The sequence below is a fragment of the Letharia lupina genome (assembly GCF_014066315.1).
Source record: "Letharia lupina isolate WasteWater1 chromosome Unknown contig_10, whole genome shotgun sequence".
Lineage (NCBI taxonomy): Eukaryota > Fungi > Ascomycota > Lecanoromycetes > Lecanorales > Parmeliaceae > Letharia > Letharia lupina.
In genome coordinates, this window is record NW_023502979.1 from 679,765 (window position 1) to 700,409 (window position 20,645).

The 20,645-nt window shown below is 50.5% G+C and overlaps 9 protein-coding genes across 9 annotated transcripts; 5 read left to right on the forward strand and 4 right to left on the reverse strand.

Annotated features, from left to right (window-relative positions):
* Positions 1-433: 433 nt before the first annotated feature.
* Positions 434-2,713, forward strand: HO133_000206 (uncharacterized protein; the record flags this gene model as incomplete). Its single annotated transcript, XM_037291146.1, has 6 exons — positions 434-532; positions 583-608; positions 659-893; positions 968-1,158; positions 1,306-1,732; positions 1,829-2,713. The coding sequence occupies 6 exons, from the start codon at positions 434-436 to the stop codon at positions 2,711-2,713; spliced, it is 1,863 nt and encodes a 620-aa protein (XP_037152581.1).
* A 206-nt stretch (positions 2,714-2,919) lies between these two features.
* HO133_000207 (uncharacterized protein) lies at positions 2,920-3,592 on the forward strand (the record flags this gene model as incomplete). Its single annotated transcript, XM_037291147.1, has 3 exons — positions 2,920-2,938; positions 3,094-3,300; positions 3,447-3,592. 3 exons carry the CDS (start codon positions 2,920-2,922, stop codon positions 3,590-3,592), a joined length of 372 nt encoding a protein of 123 aa, XP_037152582.1.
* A 460-nt stretch (positions 3,593-4,052) lies between these two features.
* Positions 4,053-5,225, reverse strand: HO133_000208 (uncharacterized protein; the record flags this gene model as incomplete). Its single annotated transcript, XM_037291148.1, has 1 exon — positions 4,053-5,225. One exon carries the CDS (start codon positions 5,223-5,225, stop codon positions 4,053-4,055), a length of 1,173 nt encoding a protein of 390 aa, XP_037152583.1.
* Positions 5,226-5,570: 345 nt separating this feature from the next.
* Positions 5,571-6,056, forward strand: HO133_000209 (uncharacterized protein; the record flags this gene model as incomplete). The annotated part of the gene is made up of 3 exons (XM_037291149.1): positions 5,571-5,684; positions 5,737-5,796; positions 5,859-6,056. 3 exons carry the CDS (start codon positions 5,571-5,573, stop codon positions 6,054-6,056), a joined length of 372 nt encoding a protein of 123 aa, XP_037152584.1.
* Positions 6,057-6,354: 298 nt separating this feature from the next.
* HO133_000210 (uncharacterized protein) lies at positions 6,355-6,887 on the reverse strand (the record flags this gene model as incomplete). Its single annotated transcript, XM_037291150.1, has 4 exons — positions 6,355-6,453; positions 6,508-6,578; positions 6,633-6,711; positions 6,762-6,887. 4 exons carry the CDS (start codon positions 6,885-6,887, stop codon positions 6,355-6,357), a joined length of 375 nt encoding a protein of 124 aa, XP_037152585.1.
* Positions 6,888-7,650: 763 nt separating this feature from the next.
* On the forward strand, positions 7,651-9,183 carry HO133_000211 (uncharacterized protein; the record flags this gene model as incomplete). Its single annotated transcript, XM_037291151.1, has 1 exon — positions 7,651-9,183. The coding sequence occupies one exon, from the start codon at positions 7,651-7,653 to the stop codon at positions 9,181-9,183; it is 1,533 nt and encodes a 510-aa protein (XP_037152586.1).
* A 2,643-nt stretch (positions 9,184-11,826) lies between these two features.
* HO133_000212 (uncharacterized protein) lies at positions 11,827-13,011 on the forward strand (the record flags this gene model as incomplete). The annotated part of the gene is made up of 4 exons (XM_037291152.1): positions 11,827-12,175; positions 12,477-12,665; positions 12,725-12,862; positions 12,926-13,011. 4 exons carry the CDS (start codon positions 11,827-11,829, stop codon positions 13,009-13,011), a joined length of 762 nt encoding a protein of 253 aa, XP_037152587.1.
* Positions 13,012-15,480: 2,469 nt separating this feature from the next.
* HO133_000213 (uncharacterized protein) lies at positions 15,481-16,916 on the reverse strand (the record flags this gene model as incomplete). The annotated part of the gene is made up of 3 exons (XM_037291153.1): positions 15,481-15,793; positions 15,947-16,675; positions 16,732-16,916. 3 exons carry the CDS (start codon positions 16,914-16,916, stop codon positions 15,481-15,483), a joined length of 1,227 nt encoding a protein of 408 aa, XP_037152588.1.
* Positions 16,917-18,809: 1,893 nt separating this feature from the next.
* Positions 18,810-20,586, reverse strand: HO133_000214 (uncharacterized protein; the record flags this gene model as incomplete). The annotated part of the gene is made up of 5 exons (XM_037291154.1): positions 18,810-19,157; positions 19,233-19,481; positions 19,539-19,721; positions 19,772-19,903; positions 19,954-20,586. 5 exons carry the CDS (start codon positions 20,584-20,586, stop codon positions 18,810-18,812), a joined length of 1,545 nt encoding a protein of 514 aa, XP_037152589.1.
* Between the last annotated feature and the right edge of the window lie 59 nt (positions 20,587-20,645).

Consider the following 20,645-nt stretch of genomic DNA (forward strand, 5'->3'; position numbering starts at 1 on the left):
TCTTGGAATTGTGCGTTGTTGGAAGCAACAAAAATGACGACGTTGTCTACTAGATGAAGAGAATTGGGAAGGTGTGCTGCATGCATTTCTTGAGTTCCAAAAATACAGATACGATAGAAGGAAAGAACGACTTATGGTGGCCATGAAACCAAATATCTGTGTCTCAATCTTCGTTCGAGCCACATTGTAGACTCGCTAGATAGAGTAATGATCATGGCATCACCTCTCAGAGATTGACTGCTTGAAGAGAAGATACTGCAGGTTCCCGTACTTATCTGCAGTCGCGCTAGTCCTTTGTTGTTGGCGTGAGGTTCAAAAACTCACCTCAGTCAACACTCACATTTACACACCACATCAACAAGCACTTCCCATGTGTGCATCCCCTTCCACTGCATCCACATTGAGCGGAGATTTCGAGCACCTCACCACAACCATGAAGAACCAGCGAGCCAACCTTGCAGATCCAGTACTACTAGAAAAGATTGACAAGTTCTTTGAGCTTGGAATCGGAGAATACGTCGCGCTGCCCCAGGTAAGATTCCATCCCACTCTGCATTCTTTTATGGCTACTAAGCTGCTCAGTTACTTGTTGTGGGAGATCAGTCCAGGTAATATCACGTCTGAGGGAGGGTACAGCTTATCTGCTGACTGTCTTCAGTGGGAAAAGCTCAGTACTTGAAGGACTGACTGGCCTACCCTATCCGCGGGATAGCGGACTCTGCACACGGTTCGTGACGCAGATCACGTTTAGAAGAACTCCAGCAGCGAAGATTGGGGTCTCTATAATCCCAGCTGAGAATGCGTCGTCTGCATACGCGGAGAAGCTTCGGTTGTGGCGCAAGGACGACCTCGTCTCACTAGAACTCCAGACTTTCGCAGACATCCTGAAAGAGGTAGGATCCACTGTTCTCGTCTTGCGATGGTCCACTACCCTTGATAATTCTCACTGACCAGCATCGTCCCGCAGGTTCAGGAGCTCATGGGGCTAGGACAGGCCGACAGTGGCGGCAACAAGAAGACCTTCGCCGATGACGTTCTTAGGATAGAAATATGCGGGCCTGATCAGGAGCACTTAAGCGTGATCGATGTCCCCGGAATATTCAAGAAATCCACACCAGGAGTGACAACGAAAGCTGATATGGTCATGGTCCGCAACATGTGAGTCTACTTTTTGGGGTAATCCCTTTCTTATGCGTGCCGCAATCTGAGTTGTGAGACATGTTTTTGGGTGTTGTGTCTCTTCGAACCTGCCTCATAGCTCGGTGTCCGTCTTGAAAAAGGCATGCTGACTCGGGAAATTTGAAGGGTTACTACTTACATGCGAAATCCTCGCTCTGTTATCCTCGCGGTCATCCCGGCTAATGTGGACATCGCTACTCAGGAGATCCTTGAGATGGCTGAGGAACTGGACGTCAAAGGCGAGCGAACTCTCGGGGTCCTTACCAAGCCAGATCTCGTCGATAAGGGTGCGGAGCCTGCAGTCATCGCCATCATCGAGGGGAGGAGTCACACTCTCAACCTCGGGTGGTGTATCGTGCGCAACCCTGGCCAACAAGCATTGGCCAATAGTCTGTCCGATGCAGCAGCCAACAACCGACATGCGACAGAGAAGGCGTTTTTTAAGAGCGAACAGCCGTGGTCAGATGTCTCTAAAGACCGCGTGGGTATTGAAGCACTCCGAATTCGCTTGGTCGAGATACTTGCGGAAATGATAAAACGAGAGTTCCCGAGGGTACGTGTCGCTTCATTGCACCAAAAACATGGGGAACCTACCTGTATCTGGTCTGCTGTATATGGCAAGGTGTATGTTACTAACGCGCTATGACAGGTAAAAGCCGAGATTAGTGCAAAGTTGAAGCTTTGCAAGCACCAGCTAGATGCGTTGGGCCCCAGTCGAGCAAGCCGCGATGAGCAGTATAAATTTCTTCTCGAACTCGCCACACAATTTCAAACCATCACCTCCCTTGCTTTGAAAGCTCATTACGGAGGGGACGACGTTTTTGACACTACTCCTACGTTGAGGTTAGCCACAGCAATTGTCAGCCGAAATGCCACCTTTTCGGACGATGTATGGCAGAGAGGGCACGCAATGGCTTTTCACAAAGACAAAGATGCGAAGGAAAACAACCCTTCCCAATCTCCAGCCCCGTTCGGCAGTCCCTCCCCCTTCGCCAGCCAGGTACCAACCACCTTCAGCAGTACCACCGCAAAGAGCACCAATCCTATGGCTAAAGCCCCGACGAGCACGCCTCATGGGTTTGGTCACGAGTTTAAGAGTGTCCGGTATGAGAAAAATCATGCTGAATTAGAGGACATAATGCAGGATGATAGCCTGATTCCTCTGCCCAAGGTCTTTGGCATCAAGCAATGGCTGGAGAATGTGTACAAGAGCTCCCGCGGATTTGAACTGGGCACATTCGACGCATCCCTGTTGCCCATCATTTGGAAGAAACAATCTGCCAACTGGGAAGCTCTAGCCCTCGGATACGTAGATGACATCGTATCACTAGTACATTCGTTCACTGTGGACCTGTTGGCCAAGATCTGCAGGGACCCACGAGCAGGTCAAGGTCTGCATTCGGTACTACTGGACCAGCTTACTGACCGGTACAAGAAGAGCATTGACCACACAAAGTTCTTGCTGGCTGTTGAACGATCCGGCACCCCAATGACCATGAATCATTACTTCGCCGACAATCTCGAGAAGAGGTAGGCAGATAACCCCCAATTTTTGTCACATCGTCGGATGCAGAACCCTTCTTTTGCTCCTACAGCACCCTTGATTTTGAAACAAACTCCATCGTGTTTCGGGAGATTACCACCTGTATTTGCCTGAGCCTACTCACACAGTTCCCCTTTGTTTGATTTGCTATTCTGGACTAATGACTTGTCAGCCGCTCCGCCCGTATGAAAGCTACCATGGAAAAGATGGCAACCTGTACGTACATTCCGGAGCTATTCTTCCCAATTTTGCATCAAAACCTGAGTCGCAAGAAACTTGTTGGTAGCAGAACGCTCTTTCTATTCTGGAGACCTGTTATAAATGATGTGTCTTGCCTCGAAAGAGCAATGCTGACTCCGAAATGTGTGTAGGGGACCCGAACCAGGGAAAGGTGGTCAAGCTCGACGCAATCCTCAATCAAGGCGTCACTATCGGTAGCAATCTCAAGCACACAGTCGACGATCTTCACGATATCCTCCACTCATACTACAAGGTTGCCCGGAAACGTTTCGTGGACATTGTCTGTATGCAAGCCGCGGATTATTTTCTTGTGGCCGGCCATGACGCGCCAATCAAGGGTACGTATTTTCGGAGTCCATATTTCCTCTTCTGGACCAGATCTTGAGCCTTGAGACATGTCTTGAGAGTGTCTACCCTGTAGACGTGTTCCAAGGCTCACCATACCCCCTCGGATAGGCAATGCTGACTCTGGAACACAATCCAGTCTTTTCCCCAAAATTTGTGAGTGAATTGACCAATGAGCAGCTGGAAGCGATCGCGGGAGAGGATTTGGTGTCCAAGAGAAAGCGGGAAGATTTGAAGCGGAAGATCGAAAATCTGGAGAGTGGGAAGAAAATTGCCTTGTCCTAGAGACGGATGTCGGGGTCGGCATGTCACTCGAAGCAACGAGGTCAGGTTAGCATTTGTGGTTGCAAGGCGTCATTGGAGGTAGGTCATGTTCAGACAGTTACAACGTTCGGGGTATGAACCATTCGAACGCTCAACCGCACGATTTTACAACAATTTTCTTGGTCAGCGTGCTCAGTGTTGACGAAGTGACCCTCAATCCAGGTCACGTTCTTGGTACCAGGTCATGTATACACCAGTGAGGCCTCCTCGTTCATCATTGCTTTCCTCGTCTCACCCACAGTCTATGGTACCAGTCTCATGCAAAGGCGTACTGGGTCTGCGCTCATCCATCCGTCCCACGGTGTTTGGGAGCAGCCCTTCATATCTGAAATGTTGAGTGACCTGCACGCACATCCTGCCAGAATACCAGGCTGAGGACGTTTTTTACCACCGCCCAAACGATACGAGCAAGTGAGTCCTGTTACCTTTGAAAGTACGGAGCATCTTCTTCTTCTGTCTCTTCTGCCTCGTCTTCTGCCTCCCTTCCCGTCTTCCCTTCTGTCTCCTTTTCTGGTTTCTCTTTTCGAGCAACATACTCCTCTTGACCGATCTCCTCATTTGAGATAGTTTCATTTCTTGTATTAATGGCTTTTTGTAAAGCGACCTGCTCTTCAGGTATGCTCTCCCCTTCCAGATTGACCTCCTCCTGCGAAACGATTCCATGGGCATAGACCTCTCTCCTAACCCTTGAAGTTGTAGACAGCGTTTTCACTCCGCCAATAACCGATTGGGTAATCACGGTCCCTTTAACTGCATATCCACCATCCCGTCCCTCAATCCAGACGTCCCAGGTTGCGGTCCTCCCTATTTGAATCCCGCCTTCTCTTTTTCTAACGCATATTTTCATCTCCTCCTCTGCATAAAGAGGTGCCAAATTTCTATACTCGACATGCGTTATTTTCCCAGGCGTTTTCTCAAACGAGAACCTGCCACGATCCGCGAGAGTCTGGAGATGAATTCGCAGAACCTCGATCATCAGCACCACCGTTAAAGGCCCTTGCACCAGCAGGTTTCGATACCCTTCTACCTCACGGCAGAATTGCTTGTCAAGGTGAATAGCATGTGCATTGAACGTTAGCGCTGAGAACCGGAATAGTAGTTCTCGAGTTGGAACTATTGTGTGAGAAAAATCAGGCGTCTCTGTCGGCTTCAAGACTTTGCTCGAAGATTGACTGACAACCGGAGTGCTTTCTGGGCGATTATCACGCATGAAAACTATTGACCGCTGCTCGCTAATACGTAGCTCCCTGTTCGGCTGGCCCTTGAGTTCTCCAGGAAAGAGACCAGCAAATATCACTCTTTCAATCCTAACGAAAGCCTTCTCCTCCCCTTCCTTTCCCCTGATTTGCACGTCCGCAATCGACTCATTGCAATGAAACGGCTGTCCATCCACCTGGATATCCTGTACAAACGCCATACTGCCACCTGCCCACAGTCTTCGTGTAAAGGGAGGCCCAGGAGAATGCCAAGAGTCAGTGCCATCTGGAAGGAGAAGGTAGGGAGGCGGCACGAATGGAAAGTAGACGAGATGGTGGGTGGGATCCAGAGACGTATCACGCGCGCTTTCGTCTTGTCGTTTCCGTCCTCGATACATGGAAAGTGTTGGAACCTCGCTGGAAGGAAGAAAGGTAGCCAGGGTCTGTCTGAGAGCTCTGGTTGGTGTCGGCGTTATGTAGTCTCTTGCGTATGGAAGATGGCGTGAGATCATTTTCTCGCGGAGATTGGAGAAGTCGGAGGAGTACCGGGGAGAGGGAAGCCGATGGAGAAGGAGGTAGACATGGCATCTTTTGGGTGCGTGGAAGGGACGAGCACGCCGGAGGGCGATTCTGGCCGCCATTGAAGAGCGCGAGCTCGAAAGTAGCGGGTAGTGGATCGAGGAAGCTTCGATGCTCTGGCGGAGAGAGAAGGAGCTCCCAGAACTCGGCGAAAAGAAACGCCGATGGCCGTAGGTTTTGACGTACAATCCAATGGAAAGCGACACGTCGACAGAAGCTCAGTCACCATGGCCGACGAGCTTCTCCAGCAGGCTCAAGAGCTCTTGGAAGGACAGATTGTAGGTCGCTGCCCAGCGTCCCGACTCTCATCGAGATTGACCGCGTGTCCAGGATTTCGAAGGCCAAAAGCAAACCGAGCTCATTTCCAGCGTCCTTCTAGCTGTCTCCGGTGTATGTCTCCACGTTTCGCTCTGTTCTCGTCCTGTGCAGGAACTGACATCAACCTGCTATAGCTCTTCGCATTCATACTCGGCTTCGCCCTGCAGAACATCTACGTTACTCTCTGGACTGGCCTTGGGGGTGCCGCATTAGCATTCCTCGTGGTGGTACCGCCCTATCCTTTCTACAACAAGTCGCCCGAGAGATGGTTACCAAGCGGTAGTGGGATGGCAGGGTCGGGCATCGAGATCGATGGGAAGAAGATAAATTAGGGCGGCAGGAGAGACGGGAAAAGGCCACATAGCATGCAAGGCGTCAGGGGCACAGCTTTAGAGCCACAGAATCTTCTTGGGATGCTTTGGCATGCATAAGTGGTTCATCAGAACCGTGATCTAGCTGAGGAAGGTCTGTCATTGCTCATAAGAGCGGCAGCCGTTGCCTTCACATTTCAATATCTATGCATTGCTTCGTCCCATCATTCCTGATCTATGCAGCTTTGGGCCCCGAGGCTCTATGGCATGCTTGAGCGCTATGCTGTCTCGCATATTGTTTTGGCCGCACACGATCTCCTCATCGTCCGTATTTCTGGAATTCCCAGTCTCGGTTGTCCAAGGGGCAGACCTGTCGTGTCTTCAGCCAGCGTGAGATGCAGTGGAAGTGGAAGGCGTGCTGTAGAAGAAAAGGCGTCAGCTTAAGCAACCGGACGGATAGGACCAGACTAACATTGCAGATTCCCCAAGCAACTGTGCACTCTTCGCTCGTAGCTGAAGCTTGGTTGGCCTGACATTCGATACCTTCACGAATCTATTAGTAATCTGCTGTACGCAGGATCTGGAGCAAGCAGTCACATAGATCCATGATATGGTTTCTGCATATGGCACAGTTGTCGACGACGATATCCCAAGCCCACAGAGATACAGCGTTCCACTAGACATGATCAGCTACATTTCTTTGTCCGGACCGGAAGACGGTATCACCTTCTTGACCTCAAATCTCTTCTTGCCATCGGAGCCAGTGTCTGCTCCAGACTTTGCTGATCTGACGACACCCTTTGGCTTTGCTGGAGCTGAAGAACCAGCATCAGGCATCTCGACGTCCGCCATGGCGACTTATACGGTTCACGGTAGCTTGAGTGGAGAGGTTGTTGTAAAGCGCGATGTCTGTAGCCCAAGGAAGGCGAAAGGTGGAAGGTGGAAGTGGCGGTGAAATTTGAAGCAATTCCGTGCTGGGTGTAGAATTCGGTAAGGGCCCGATGTGTTAAGGAAGTTGTGTGGACAAGGTGTCAAGCAGAAGGCTCCAGCAGAGAGGCGATTAGGTGATTTCCTTCGCTCAGATTACCTTTACCATTATTGTGAATAGACCTCACTATCTGAGATTTAGTCGCTTGCTTTGTGATGGGAGTGCAAGTGTTAGGTGTTAGAGCAAAAGGTGGTTTAGGTGACTCTTGAGCTTGATATGTTCGCAATGGGACAAGCGCCGCCAAGCCCCCGCAAATCAAGCCAGCCCATCATCTTCAACACTCTCTTCGTTTCAACACCTTCACAACTCGCCATCATGGACCGCATACAACGCTACATAAACCCCTCAACCTCCCTCTACCGTACACCAATACACCCGCGAACATACATCAAACCTCCAGACTCTCCCTTCTCCTGATCCACCTCTCGCTAACAAAGCTGCCCTCACCAAGATAGTTCAGCTGCGGTTTGAGACATTCTAAGGCTTCTGGCCTATCGTTCTTATACGACCGAGTGACAATTCACTTTGTATTGCCAATTCAGCTCCTCGTACATCACATACATTGCTCATTTTTACAATTTTTTTCCCAACACGGCTGCATATTTCTAAGCCACCACCACCCAAGCAATGCCTCCTCAACAGGCAGAAACCTCCCAGAAGAATTCTCGAGGATCTCGACGTCCTCCTCGAAAGTCGGCTAATTCCACAACATCCCATATCTCCTCAAACCAAAACGATGCCGGTTTCTCAGCAGACCCAGGTTGTCATGTGGGACCTGATCAGCCAACGCGCATCCTTCGCCGAGGCGACCACGACGTTACGTCGGATGTCAGTGTCGTCGGCAACCTAGAGCTTCCAAATCCGACCACCCCTCCCCGGCCAAGGTCGATGTATGACGGGTTTTCGAACGGGCAATACCAAGGCAACCAATCGGCTCCTGACATGAATCAACGAAGAAAGAAAAGTCGGAAGTCGCAAGGAGGAGGAACCACAAGAGCATCAGGAGTTCGAAGTTCAGACCTGAATCAAGCTCCAATCCCAGCGTCTCCTCAACAACCTCTCACACCGAGCCGCCCAAATGAGACCCCTGTGAAAGCATACGCAGGGCCCACGTTTCATGCGTCCCCAGCGGCTTCCTCATTACCCATCCCAAAATTCTTCTCTAGATCGGTTCCCAATGTGGACAAGACCTCAAGCCTAAAGAGTAGGATGGAGCAAGAAACAGTTGACACGACGTCCGAGAGCGACAATTCTCCCTTTCTGGAGAACAGCCACCCGACCCATGACCTTCGAGCCCGGGAAGATTCACAAGATTCACCCCTTGACATTTTCTTCCAAGCTGACAGGGACGCTAAGACCAAAGCTCAGGTTAGAAGCCCGACAGGCTCGAATAGCTTGCGGTCAGAATCACAGAATGATGTTCGACATCATTCGCGCCAACCCACCGACAGTTCCCTCGGTGGAATGTTTCCTTTGGAGATGGATGGGGCAGCATCGGAAACCTCGGATAGTACGAATAATAACGAGCAAATCACCCCTACTCCCAAGGCCATGTCGGAGGCCGATTACAGAGATGATCAGCGCAAAGCTCAAACCCTCGAGCTCAAGAAGTTGCTCTTCCCTCCCAAGCCTCAACGCCCAGCATCGTCTACGCCTCGCTCAGGTACTCCTTCCCAAGGTCTTAGTTCTCCTTCACCCGGAACTACACCTCCTGGAGGCTCTCCAGGGCTAGTCCCAGATGCAACGAGTCGAGACCAGCAACGGCACGCTGCTTTGCTCGCTTTGGCTCAAAAGCAAATTTCAGGAAAAGGCAACCATAACGTGTCTGCAGCTCAGCGACCGCCTTCTTCCAAGCTTTGGAAAGAGATTTCAGTTCCTAGCTCGCCAGGGGTATCCGAGCTTCCAACCACCCCAACGCAAACTCGTGTACAGAAGACATCTACCAACATCAATGGCCATGCACAGCAACAGCAAAATAACTCTGCCTCTCCCTATTCTCCCTTTTCCTCGGCCTTCACCCCACCAGCTAAGTCTCCTGGCGGATTTCAAAGTACTCCCTCTCGACATTCCAAAGATGCAAAATCAATTGAAGAAGATCTTCGGCGAATCTTGAAGCTTGATGTTCTTGGCGGTGATTCCGTTACTGGTGTTCAATCTTGACGAACTTTTTCACGAATGGATATCTATTGTGTTTTGCGGATGCTTTTCGAAATACAAGTGCACATGACATACTAAAGAGATACCAATGGCGCATTGGCGGCCGATGAGCTTTTCTTTTCTTATGTTGCAAGCGTTTACAAGATCGCCCTAAGGTGTTCAGTGACGGACAACTTCCAGTGACGGCCGTATCGATTCGTTGTCCGATGGTGCCTCAATATCTACTTTTCTTTGGATCTTATCGAACTCATACCCCCAGTGTATTTTCAGCAGCACGGCTTTGATGGAGCTCTATCGATGGTGACGGCGCATGGCATGGGACCTGGAATGGGGGTTTACCACGGGCTCCACCGTGTTGCCCGGGGGTACTGGACCGACGAAAGACGTTTTCAGGATAGGACAGCAAGACCAATAGGCATGATCACTTTCTTTTTGCAGTAAGCGAACGAAGGCGGGGACTTCCCTCGCTACTCAGGTGGCTTACTGTACACCAACGACCGCACTTCTGCACCAATGATCACCTCATTTCAATGTTTCCGGCAAAGATCAGATCAGTCAGCGATCGAAAGACGTTCTTACATCAAAGAGCGCCGTCTGTGCACCTCTGCACCACGTTTTCCTTTGTATCACTGTTGAAACCACGGCAGTATGGAAGAAGGATCGCAGATGGAGAACCTATGTGGCGGAATGTGGCCTCGGGGTCAACGAAGGCAAGGGGTCTGAAGACCAGGTCATACAAGTTTGAGTCCTTTCCAAGCTACTCTTCAGACGATCTAGCTAGCTATCTCTGAATGAGTAGGAAACCAGAATTGAAATGCCAATATAAATACACTGTGCAAATTTTTCTCATTTTCTGACTGTATTTTGCACATGAAACGCATGGCGTACCGAAAATGCGTTTACATATATAGGTCCACCACATTCGCAGGGTGAATATACTGGAAACAGTGAGCTAAACTGGTGGGTAGTGTCCGGCCTAGATCTGGTATTCACAGGTCCTGAGATTTTGTGCGTTTCAACGTGACTATCTATTGATCTAGGATCCTTTGAGTACGCGTCTGCCAGCCCTTCCATAATAAAAAGAGTACCGTCTCATCTGCCACCAATATCAACCAATCAACCACCGCTTGAGAGGTCTTCTCTTCTGCGGGTAAGCTGCATACCATTCTTGGAGAATACAGCTTAGAGGGCGTGAGAAACTGTGGCTCGCAACTTGCAACCCTCTTGACTCGTCTAAATGCGGTGCACGCCGCGTGTCGGTCTGACCTTGGCTGGAACGTCACATGACATGACCGAGGCATGTTCTGCCATGATCTGCATCGAGGGAGCTTCATCTTGTCTTCTACGCCTATGTATAAAATGCTCGGATCTCTTTGCACTTGGATCGCAAGCCTGGTAAGGAAGATTAACGCAGTAGTCTTGCCAGAACATGATTCCTCGAAGTGGGAGGGAATAGAGGGACTGAAACGTGCGTAAGTTCATCATCGACGTCGTTAAGAAATGAGGCTCCCAGCATTTCTTTCCACTCCGAGTGTTTAGGAGTCCTTTCGGAAAAATGCGCCTCGATATGATGGGTAAATCCGGTGGCAGTGTTGGTACTAGCAGAGGCGTTCATGAGGCCGAGTTCCTTGCTGGGGTATTCCTCCCCAGTCTGACGGATGTATGGCAGACGACGGTCCAATTCGAGCCTACAAAAGTCTGCGAAGCTGACGTCTTCATCTGAGACCTCGGCTTTGTAAAGATGCCTCTGGGCTTTGGTGCTGGTTTTGAGACGTTTGCAAGGGGTTCTTTCCCGCTGTCTGTTGTGTATGCATGATCTTGAAACTCAGGATCTCCCGCCTCGAGGTTTGGAAGATGTCTTTCGCGCTCTCGGGCTTCTTTGCCTGTTGCTATTGCGACTCCTGGATAGTGCCATTGATCGTCTCGCCAGCACATTACGGCTTCCCTGTATCTGAGGACATAAGCGTGCGCAAGGTTGCTTGCCTATGTCACGTTACTTTCTGTTGGCTGCTGTCCAAACCCAGAGAAAAAATGCCGCCTTGTCTTGATTGCAATTGTCAAGTTCTTGCATGACAGCATAACGTACGAACGTGAACGTTTTGCTAGCGACAAGCCCTTGTGCAAGCGGTACGAACTGATCAGAGGCCAGGAACTGTGTTGCTACAGTTGTTTCAATTCCTCTCTTATTTCCTGGCTTTTCCTTGCCCACGCGGTCCTTATTATGCAGTCTCTTGGGTAGTTCCCTTCAATTGGCAACCACAAGCAGCGGCACTCTCCACACGCCCTATCAAAAGACAGGCATTGTAGTTGCTGATATCAATGTTGTCAAGGGTAGGCCCGTCCGGGCTATCAAACCCAAAAGGTTTCGGTCACTGACTATATGCGACTGGGCTGGACTCATGTCCGTTATTGGCCTCCAAAGTTATTCGGACAGAATTTTGTATTGCCGTCACTTGGTAGACGAGTCGCTTGTAGCGGCTTCCATAGGGCAATTCGGCTGCACTGATTTGGACGTCATTGGCGGTACGACGCTTTTTGTCTCATGAATTGAAAATCACGTTCTTCATTTCTACTACCACTGAGTACTCTACAGGGCAACCGAGGCATGCACTGTTTCAACTCGTGACGAGATCTAGACGCCGAACCATGTACATGCGCTATCTCTCCGTGACCATTCCATCCTGGGCTTCAGCCATCTTAGCCACGCCATTACAGGGCCCAGACGGTCAGACCATCGAATTGTCTAAAGCTCCCAACCTCACGACCCTGGATCTGTTGCTCCCTTCGAATGCATCTATCCAAGACCTCAACGCTTCGAGCGGGAACGGTTTAGACATTCGATGCGACGGCGCGAGGTATGGCTTCAACCCGTCGCTGTCTGATTGCGAAGGTGCTCGATCATACATTGTCCCTGACTCAGAACAATATGTCTTTGGAGAAAGACATACTGGATTGCCGACAAGTACTTTTCCACTTCCGTACATTATCATGGGAGGTACGTCAAAAATGGCAGAGAAGGTTCCACTATAATCACTCTCTTAACGGGCTGTGCGTACCAGACAAAGCCGAATGTTTCTTCCAACCCATAAATATCGGAGGGAGTGCCACAGCTCGCGCAAGTCTAAGTCAAATCCGTAACGCAGCATCTGCTCTTTTCTTGACATGTGCGTCAAACGATCCCTCACAAGGTGGCATTGTCAGTAATATAGGTAAGAATCGACCAATGTAGCTTTCTGAAGTGAAAACTGCTTTCACAGGACACTCTCACATCGTGCTTGACACTCATTTTTACCCAGGTGGTGACAACAATATCGCCGTGGTAATGGGCGTTTTCGAGCCAAAGATACAATGTCGAGGCAACTTTGATACTTCACTCTCCTGCAAAGATATCTTGGCCGAGATGCCAGCAACGACGGAATTGGAGGTATTCGGTCCCCACGATACTCCATTTGTCAAAGAGATTCTTCCCCAGGAAGTCGCCTCAGGTAAGGCGCCACCTGAGTGTTGGACCGGCTCTCACCCAAGCTGACAACAACGACCACAGGGGACGACCAGTGCATATTGAGACTGTACTCTACCGGCAGGTCTGACGTGGTTGCTTGGTATAGGATCTGGGAGGCTGTGGAAGCTACATTCGCTATGTGCGGGAGGTTTTTACAAGGGGGGAGTTATAGAGGACTTGGTTGGTTCTCTCAAATTATGATGAGAGTTAGAGGAGAAAATTGTAGGCTAACCTGTCATCTAGGCCAGCAGGGCAATGTTTTTCTCACATTGGGAGCTAGATCTCCCACTGTATCGACAGGCAATCGGTCCGATGACGCTACAGCGTAGGCTGCTATGAGGAACGCGGAGCAATTATCAGTTTGTACGCGCATACTGCCATGTCCTTCGCTATAGCATCTTAACGGTCAGTGTCCCGCTCCAGTAGCGCTACGGATTGAAATGAAGACGCGGTGCAGAGACACCCTTTCAGAGGAAATGCAGATTGGTGAAAGAGGCTTTGAGTCTGCATAAGCATAAACATAGATCAATTAGTAACCCCGTGCACCGATCTTCTCACAAAATCATATCTTATGGGTGGTCAAGAGATCAGCGAGTGCATTCGCAGCTCTCGACCACTTGGGCATCGTCTTCGATCCATATCCTGTGTAGACTTAATTCTACCGCACGTCTCCAAAAATTCTACGTCATTTTCTGTCTCGTCCGCTGGAGGCAGGCTGGCTATCAACTTGCTGCAGATTTGAGGATCCGCGGCTCAGGAGGTTCTCCCTGCGTCATACAGGTCCTTTGTAGAGATAGGTGCAGTTGCAGAGCGCCTTGGAACCGGCACAAGTGTGAGGCGTAATGGTGGCCTCGACCCTTTGCGTCGTGCTTTTCATCGCGGATTTGAGACACTCGTGTGCATCCTCCACGTAAAAATCGAAGAGGAGTAATCTCTTTCGGACAGGATTCTACTATTGAGCTTCACTCTGACACTACCCTGACACTACCATACTTGGACATTTAATACAAAAGGTTGATATTCAGACCGCAAGGTTTAGGTATATCTGAATGAGTAGTACTATTGGTATGACAGGCAGTGCAAAGATCTGTCATTGATTTTGGCGCTTGTTGGAAAATGATCATGAACTCAACGCCTACCAAAGCTTGCGCGAAGAAGCAGCTGAAGCATTCCAACCTGAAACAGATTGGACGGACCCAGGCGCGTTGCAAAAGCTGGTCCGCATAAATAGTACTATCCGTGAGAGCCTGCGCCATAGTCCGCTGGCAGTTCGGGGGGTACTGAGAGAGGTAATGCCGAAAGACGGTCTTACGTTGCCGGACGGCAAGATTTTTGCCCGTGGCACTTGGAGTGGTGTACCTGTGCAAGCTTTGCAGGTGGATGATAGATTTTACGAGAGACCGGAGGAGTATGATCCTTTTCGGTTTGCGAAGACGGCAGGGGACACGGAGAGGCTGGAAGCCATTCGAATTAGTGGTATCTTTTTGTCGTTTAGCTATGGTCGTACTGCCTGGTTGGTGATCCTCTTATTCCCTGTTCTGATCCTTGTGGCCAGTGCTGCCGTTGAGTAGTCCTGGTCGCTGGCTTGCTATTCACCTGCTAAAACTATTAGTCGCTTATGTCACACTCGACCATGACATCGAGCCAATGGAGAAGCGCCCCAGGAATATAAACCTCGCTGATGCTGATCTCACCTCGTTCTGTACTCGAGTTAGAGTGCGTAGGAGAAAGCAGACTACATCGTCGTAGATGACCTTCCTGACGAGAATCGCCTGTAATAGCGCCGGAGATGCGGAAGGTGCTGGTGCCGATAAGACCTGAAGCCTAGGTCGCTACATATGTTCCTACTTACAATTCCCTCGGGGGGAATCATGGTTCAATAGACTTGCATGCGGTCTGTTGCCTTTCAGGCTTTGGGCTTATGAAGGAGTTGACGGCTGGACCGCGTTCGGAGGCTCATAGTCCTGTCACGAAACGAGAACTTGCATCACTTAGCTAGATACAGACAAAGATATATGCATCTTACCCAAACATCTCGCACGTAAAACTGTTTTTCTTCTGCACGGTAGGACTTCTCTTAGCATTGTCAGCCTTTGCTCTTCATCATCTGTAGACTTGCAACTTCAAGTCGAAGCTTGGCAGATCTCCGCACTTTGGTGGTTGAGTTGCCAGAAGAAGCCCGCGTGTCGAAAGCGCAGCGCTTGTTGCAATTTTCGTTTTCAAAAAAGAGTTTGTTTTCCTTCGCAATGAGTCGCGGGTGAGAAAAGGCATTCAAAGAAGGGATGCGCAGACAACGCTTGCTCCGCCAATCCTATCATCTCGTCTATTCCAGATGCAAGGGATCTGTCTTGCAAATCCTGCGCACCAAGGTCGAGCACGCAACAGCCTTGCAATGTTTACAGTCTTCACCTTGACTGTGCAGCTACTCGGTGACTACTTGGTTCTATACGCCCCAAATAGCATGCTGATCTAGGTTTTTTGCTCCCACCGCGCAATAGCTGGTCACAAAGGGATCGGCATCATTTATGGAGCCACTCCGTCCTGCTCACCTTGTGCAACGGAAATGGCATCTGTGGCTTGCTGCGTAGCCCGTGTACCCGTTGCTGTCCAGCAGCTGCCGTATGACAGGTGACCGGAGAATCGCAGTTCCTAAGTAGTCCAAGACGTCGAACGTTACAAAGTTCTGCTCCCGAGACATGTTCAAGGCGTTCAAAACGTGGTCCTGTCGTACGACCAGGTGACTGAGGCTGGCAAACCAAGCGCTTACGTGCGGCAGGATATTGGTCTGGATTCATGGCTCAAGGTATCTTCGTCCCTGCGTATTCTCGGCTCTCGCCAATTTCACAAACATCAAACACGCCCTCTTCAGAGATGGCACTCTTTGCAAGCGCCCTTTTCAGGAGACGAGGAGGTTCTAGGACATCTTCATATGTTAACACCCACGTTCCCCAATGTATGCCAAGCGCTTGTTTGCATTTGGTATCGGTAAATATATTGACGCTGTCGAATGGGTTCGCATGCATTGGTGACATGATGCAGCGAGGGTCGTAGGCTCCAATAGGAATCAAACCCAAATCAAACGGTCCTCTGAAATCCCCAATCTCCTTGAACCTATAATGATTTGGAGTCAGCAGTGCTTCTTAAAGGCAAAAGCCCGAGCATTGACACAGCTCGAAGAGGTATTAAGAGCTTTTATATTGCGGATCCTGTCTCGCAACTCAAATAGTGGTCGGAATGGATTCTCTGCACAGAAAATGTACATACGCAGGGCAATGAGGCAAATTGTACTTTTCGTCGTAATCGTCTTCTCCGGTAGGAAGTTCGGGGACGGTGCGGTATCCGGTGTCACCACCGAACCAAATCTTTTTCCCTCCACTCGCCACACACCATGAAGCCCATAAGGTATGTGACTTGTTAAACGGTGTCCTCCCGCTGGTATGTTGGCAAGGCAGGCACTCTATCATTGCCTCAATGTCCCCGCTCTTTCCTACGCTCACTGTGCCGTCTACATCTTCATGCTCCAGCTTCTCGCTCTTTGGCTGCTTTGACAATGTAAACTGGCGTGACTGCCACCAGTCAAGCTCCGTGGCGTTGTGGACTCCCGCCTTTTCAAACCACTTCTTATTGCCTAATGGCGCGAAGAAGTGGACATTTGGATGCCTCTGCTTGATCTCTAGGATGGTTGGATGCGAAAGGTGATCGTAGTGACTGTGTGAGATTACGACAAGATCTATGAACGGGATGTCTTCGATGTGGCACGGCAATTTCGTGTACCTCTTCGGCCCTATGAAGGTGAGCGGCGAGCATCTTGCTGTAAAGACTGGGTCGAAAAGAACACGCAGTCCGCTAGGGAACTCGACGTAGTAGCACGCATGACCAAGCCATGTCGCACGTAACGCTGGTGTCTCTCGCGTGGGTAGAAAGATTGGCGTGCGGACGGGCACAGTGGGAGGTGTTGTGTCGGGACTCTTCATCTTGCCTCGGAACTTTCGCCTATACACCGTAAGCACTAATAAGCAAGAGAGAATATAAATATGAGGCTGACACACCAAAGCAGCGCCCGCAGTATCTGAGGAACAGTCTGCTCAATGTATGAGTCCCAAGGGTTCAAGAAACCTTTCCCATTCTTCAGATGGTGCCTCAGCTGTTCCGTGTCCTTGGGAACAGCGCCGATGGACCGCATTGGAGACGAGATGGTCGCGTAAAGGGCGGCCGAGGTTGATTGTGACTCCATCTTGCTGCTGGTGTGGAGTTGAAGTCTCTGGACGTGCTGACATGTTCTTCGACACGAGGGTAGCTCTTTTGGGATGATGATGATATTGAGGAGATAGCGACAAGTTGGCATATGTACTGAAGGCACAGCAGGATGCAAGGAGACCTGTTATGTATCTCGCAGACTTCAATTATCGTTCAATTGGAGCAGAACGGCGGGAGTAACAGCAAAGAGTGATTGTTTACCTGAGATGGCAGGCGCCGTCGAAGCGAAATCGCCGTGGCTGCACGTTCATTCACGGATTTAGCGGGTGTAATAAGGACAGAGTAGCGCCTATCGCTTAAGATGCGACGGAAGCCCGCCTCTCCGTTCACGTGATCGGAGCCATTCCGCTTTAACGCCTACTGAGGTTGGATTCACCTCTCTCGCTCTTCTCGTTTTAGTATCGCATCATATTCGAAGACTACTCGTTTCTTAGAGCATGGTATAGTGTTCCACACCTTCGTAAGTATGAATCATGACCTTAAGCTCAATCGAAGTGACCTGGCTGCGCTCTAAGTACCACCTTGCGCTTTGAAACATGACACGCATCTAAAAGGTATGCATTCAGCGCGACAGTCGCGATCATGAAGCCAGTGGCCTATGACTGTGCCAATGATGGCGCCGGTGACGGGGGCGAAGTAGAAGAACCCTGGAGTGAGACTAAGGCTTCTCTTCTCACTTACGAAGCAGTGGCGTCGGAGAAAATGGACGTACCGAGATTGTAAGTCGTGAATCTGTAGATCGAAGTCAGCCAAATAAAAACAATTGCGTTGACGCCAATTGCCCAGGCAAAATTAAGGAAGTGATAGATGGTACACAGGAGGACGGGAAGCTTGGAGATGGCAATAAAAGGACGCATTAGAGCCTGATAGAAAGTCTTTCTGAGACGGCGGCCTGCCCATTGCTCGAAGCCCACGAGTCTAAGCAGACGCGTTTGGGCACTGGTTGCTGATCTTGTGCGAGCTTACGGTTGTAAAGTGTTTCGTCTATCAGGCTGACAACGAAGAGCCAGCAAAGAGCCGAGGGACCGGTGTTTACCCAAAACGCGTTGGGTCATGATTCTTTGTTGATTATGAATGTTGTGATCAGAAGGCCAAGATAGGACGATGCAATCATGCCACCGGGCCACATGTTTGATATGCGCCTAGGAAGAGATCAGCATGTTGACCACGACAACGTCAGAACGGGCCTGAAGACTGCAACGTACGGGTGCTCGTGGAAGATAAACACGTCGCGGACGAACATCAAGCCGCCCTAGATTGGAGGAATTCGTGCGTGCATTCCCGATAGGAGTTTCGAAGAGTGCTCACCACTTGGGCAACGATAGAGAGAAATCCGTTCGAAACGGGCGCTGCCAAGTAAATAATTCAAGCTCGTTGCAGCCTCGCACCGAGCGGAAGTGCCCAGGGATATCGATGTGAAGAAGAACAATGTTGGCAGTTGGCCAAAGTAGGCGGACAGAAGCACGGTAAATTGTCCTCCCGCTTCCAGGCAGAAAATATTTCTGACCACATTACATTGAATCGAATCCTGCGACTTCGCCCATTGCCTATGCTTCACTAACAAGCCTTTCAATGGTCTTCTCCAGCGTGACGCACACAGCGTGTGGAAGCAAAGCAGCGACACCGATGCTCGATCCAAAATCTGGTATGAAAGCAACCACAGTGATAACAAAAAAGCGACGTGACCTGTATAAGAGCGATATATTCTTCCAAGTAGGGGCTGTTTGGAAAAGTGCTAATACATTACGTTACAAGGTCCTGTGTTTGGCAAAACCCTTTCAATCCAGCCGTTCTCCGATGATCTTACCTCGGGCAAGGTTAGGAGATACTAAGAGTCTAAGAGGTGCCTCAGACAACTCCACAATCCTCCTCACTTGCGCACCTTTATCCGAATCCCCTTACTATCCGCCTTGGGATACGGCACGAACCGATCAGAAGCCATGTCGGTATCGCTCCGATCAGTCTCGAACAACTCCCACCAGCCATCCTCCCCATGATCCTCCTTGCTGCCGAACCGGCGCCAAATCTCCGAGAGCAACAGAAAGAGCTCGGTGTACGCCAGCTGCATCCCTAGACACTGCCTGGAACCCTGCGAGAACGTGATCAGGTAGCGCTTGAGCTGCGGATTCTCGATGAAGCGCTCCGGGCGGAACTGCATGGGGTCGGCAAAGACGTCCGGATTGTGATGGATGAGGGGCGCAGCCATGCCGACTGGGGTCTGGAGCGCTGGTCAGGACGTACGTGTATTAAACTTGGCGGGTATAGGAGTTGGAAGTGGAGGGGTGATACTCACCCCGGGAGGGATGTGCCACTCTCTCTTGCCGTCGTCAAAATTCATGACTTCGTTGGGGCTGATGCGCGTCTGGCGTTGGCTGGTGCCTAGTGCGATGCGAAGACCCTCCGTGATGACAGCGCTGAGGTACGGCAGCTGCTCGATATCCTTGATTGACAATGGCGCGGAGACACTAGGGAGGGCAGCCTTAAGCTCGGTTCTCAATTTTGCGAGGACCCTCGGGGTGGACAGGAGATGGACAGTCATGATCTAGGACTAAAATCAGCACTCACAAGATAAAGAGGGCCGTGCTCCCGTGTGGCGCACACTCAGAATCCAAGACGTGGTTTCTGTGCCTGCGATCGAGAAGTTCTGAGCCTCCTGGAGCAAACGCAGCGGTTTTTTATCCTGCTCTGATAATTTGCTATCTAAGATTTCGTCGAACACCGTTTTGTTGTCCTTCCCTTCATGATGGGACTTTGAGACTCTGTCAATGTTGCTTAACAGTTGCTGCAAACGATTTAGTTTTGTCACCTGAGTAATCAAGTCACTGCGATTACCATTCTGAACCGAATAAAAGTACCGAATCCGGGGTTTATTTTCAATACGAGCCACCGAGGCAGCCTGGCGAAGAGGCCCATAAACCACTTGAACTGCACCGCAAGAGGCCCAAGGTCATGGAAGCCGTCAATCTACATTCTTCTTAGCCATCGAGATCGAATCCACATCGTCTGCGACTCACCATTTCGAAGAAGACCTTGTTAAACTGCGGTGCTTGCACCCAATTCAAACTGAAGCCATATGCATATTCGGAAATCACATCATTAGTAAACGCCCCAAACATGGGCAGCAGACTGATCTCCCGGCCATCATCCTGGAACTCCCTCAACCGAACCAACAACTTGTCCAAATTCGTCCTCATAATGGGCTCCAGCCGCCTCACCGACTCCTTCGAGAACATCTTCGACATCGCAGCCCGCCGCGTGCGGTGCAAATCATGATCGGCCGTGGCGCCCGCGGCCTGCGAGAAGCCAAACACCTGTATCATGCGCGGGTACTTGTCCCTGCGACGTCCGCCGGCGGGCATCAGCTCCGGAAGGAAAGAAGGGTCGTTGATGTGCAGTTCGTCGGGAGAGACGCGCACGATGTGGCCGTATTTGGCGTGCATGTCACGGATGCGGAAGATGTATTGGCCGCCGCGGAAGAAATCATGGTAGAACTCGCACCAGAGGGTCATTGCTGCGAGACGCGGGCCGGGGAATTTGGCGAGTGGATGCAGAGTGAGGCGGTAGGTGTAGAGGAGGATGACATAGAGCACGAAGGAGGCAGCGACGACCGTCAATGGCCAGGCGACGAGAAGATCGAGGGCAGGCATGGTGTTGCAGATTCAGTAACAGTAGGGCCGAGAGGCTTGGGATCCGCTCTCCTTGCGTG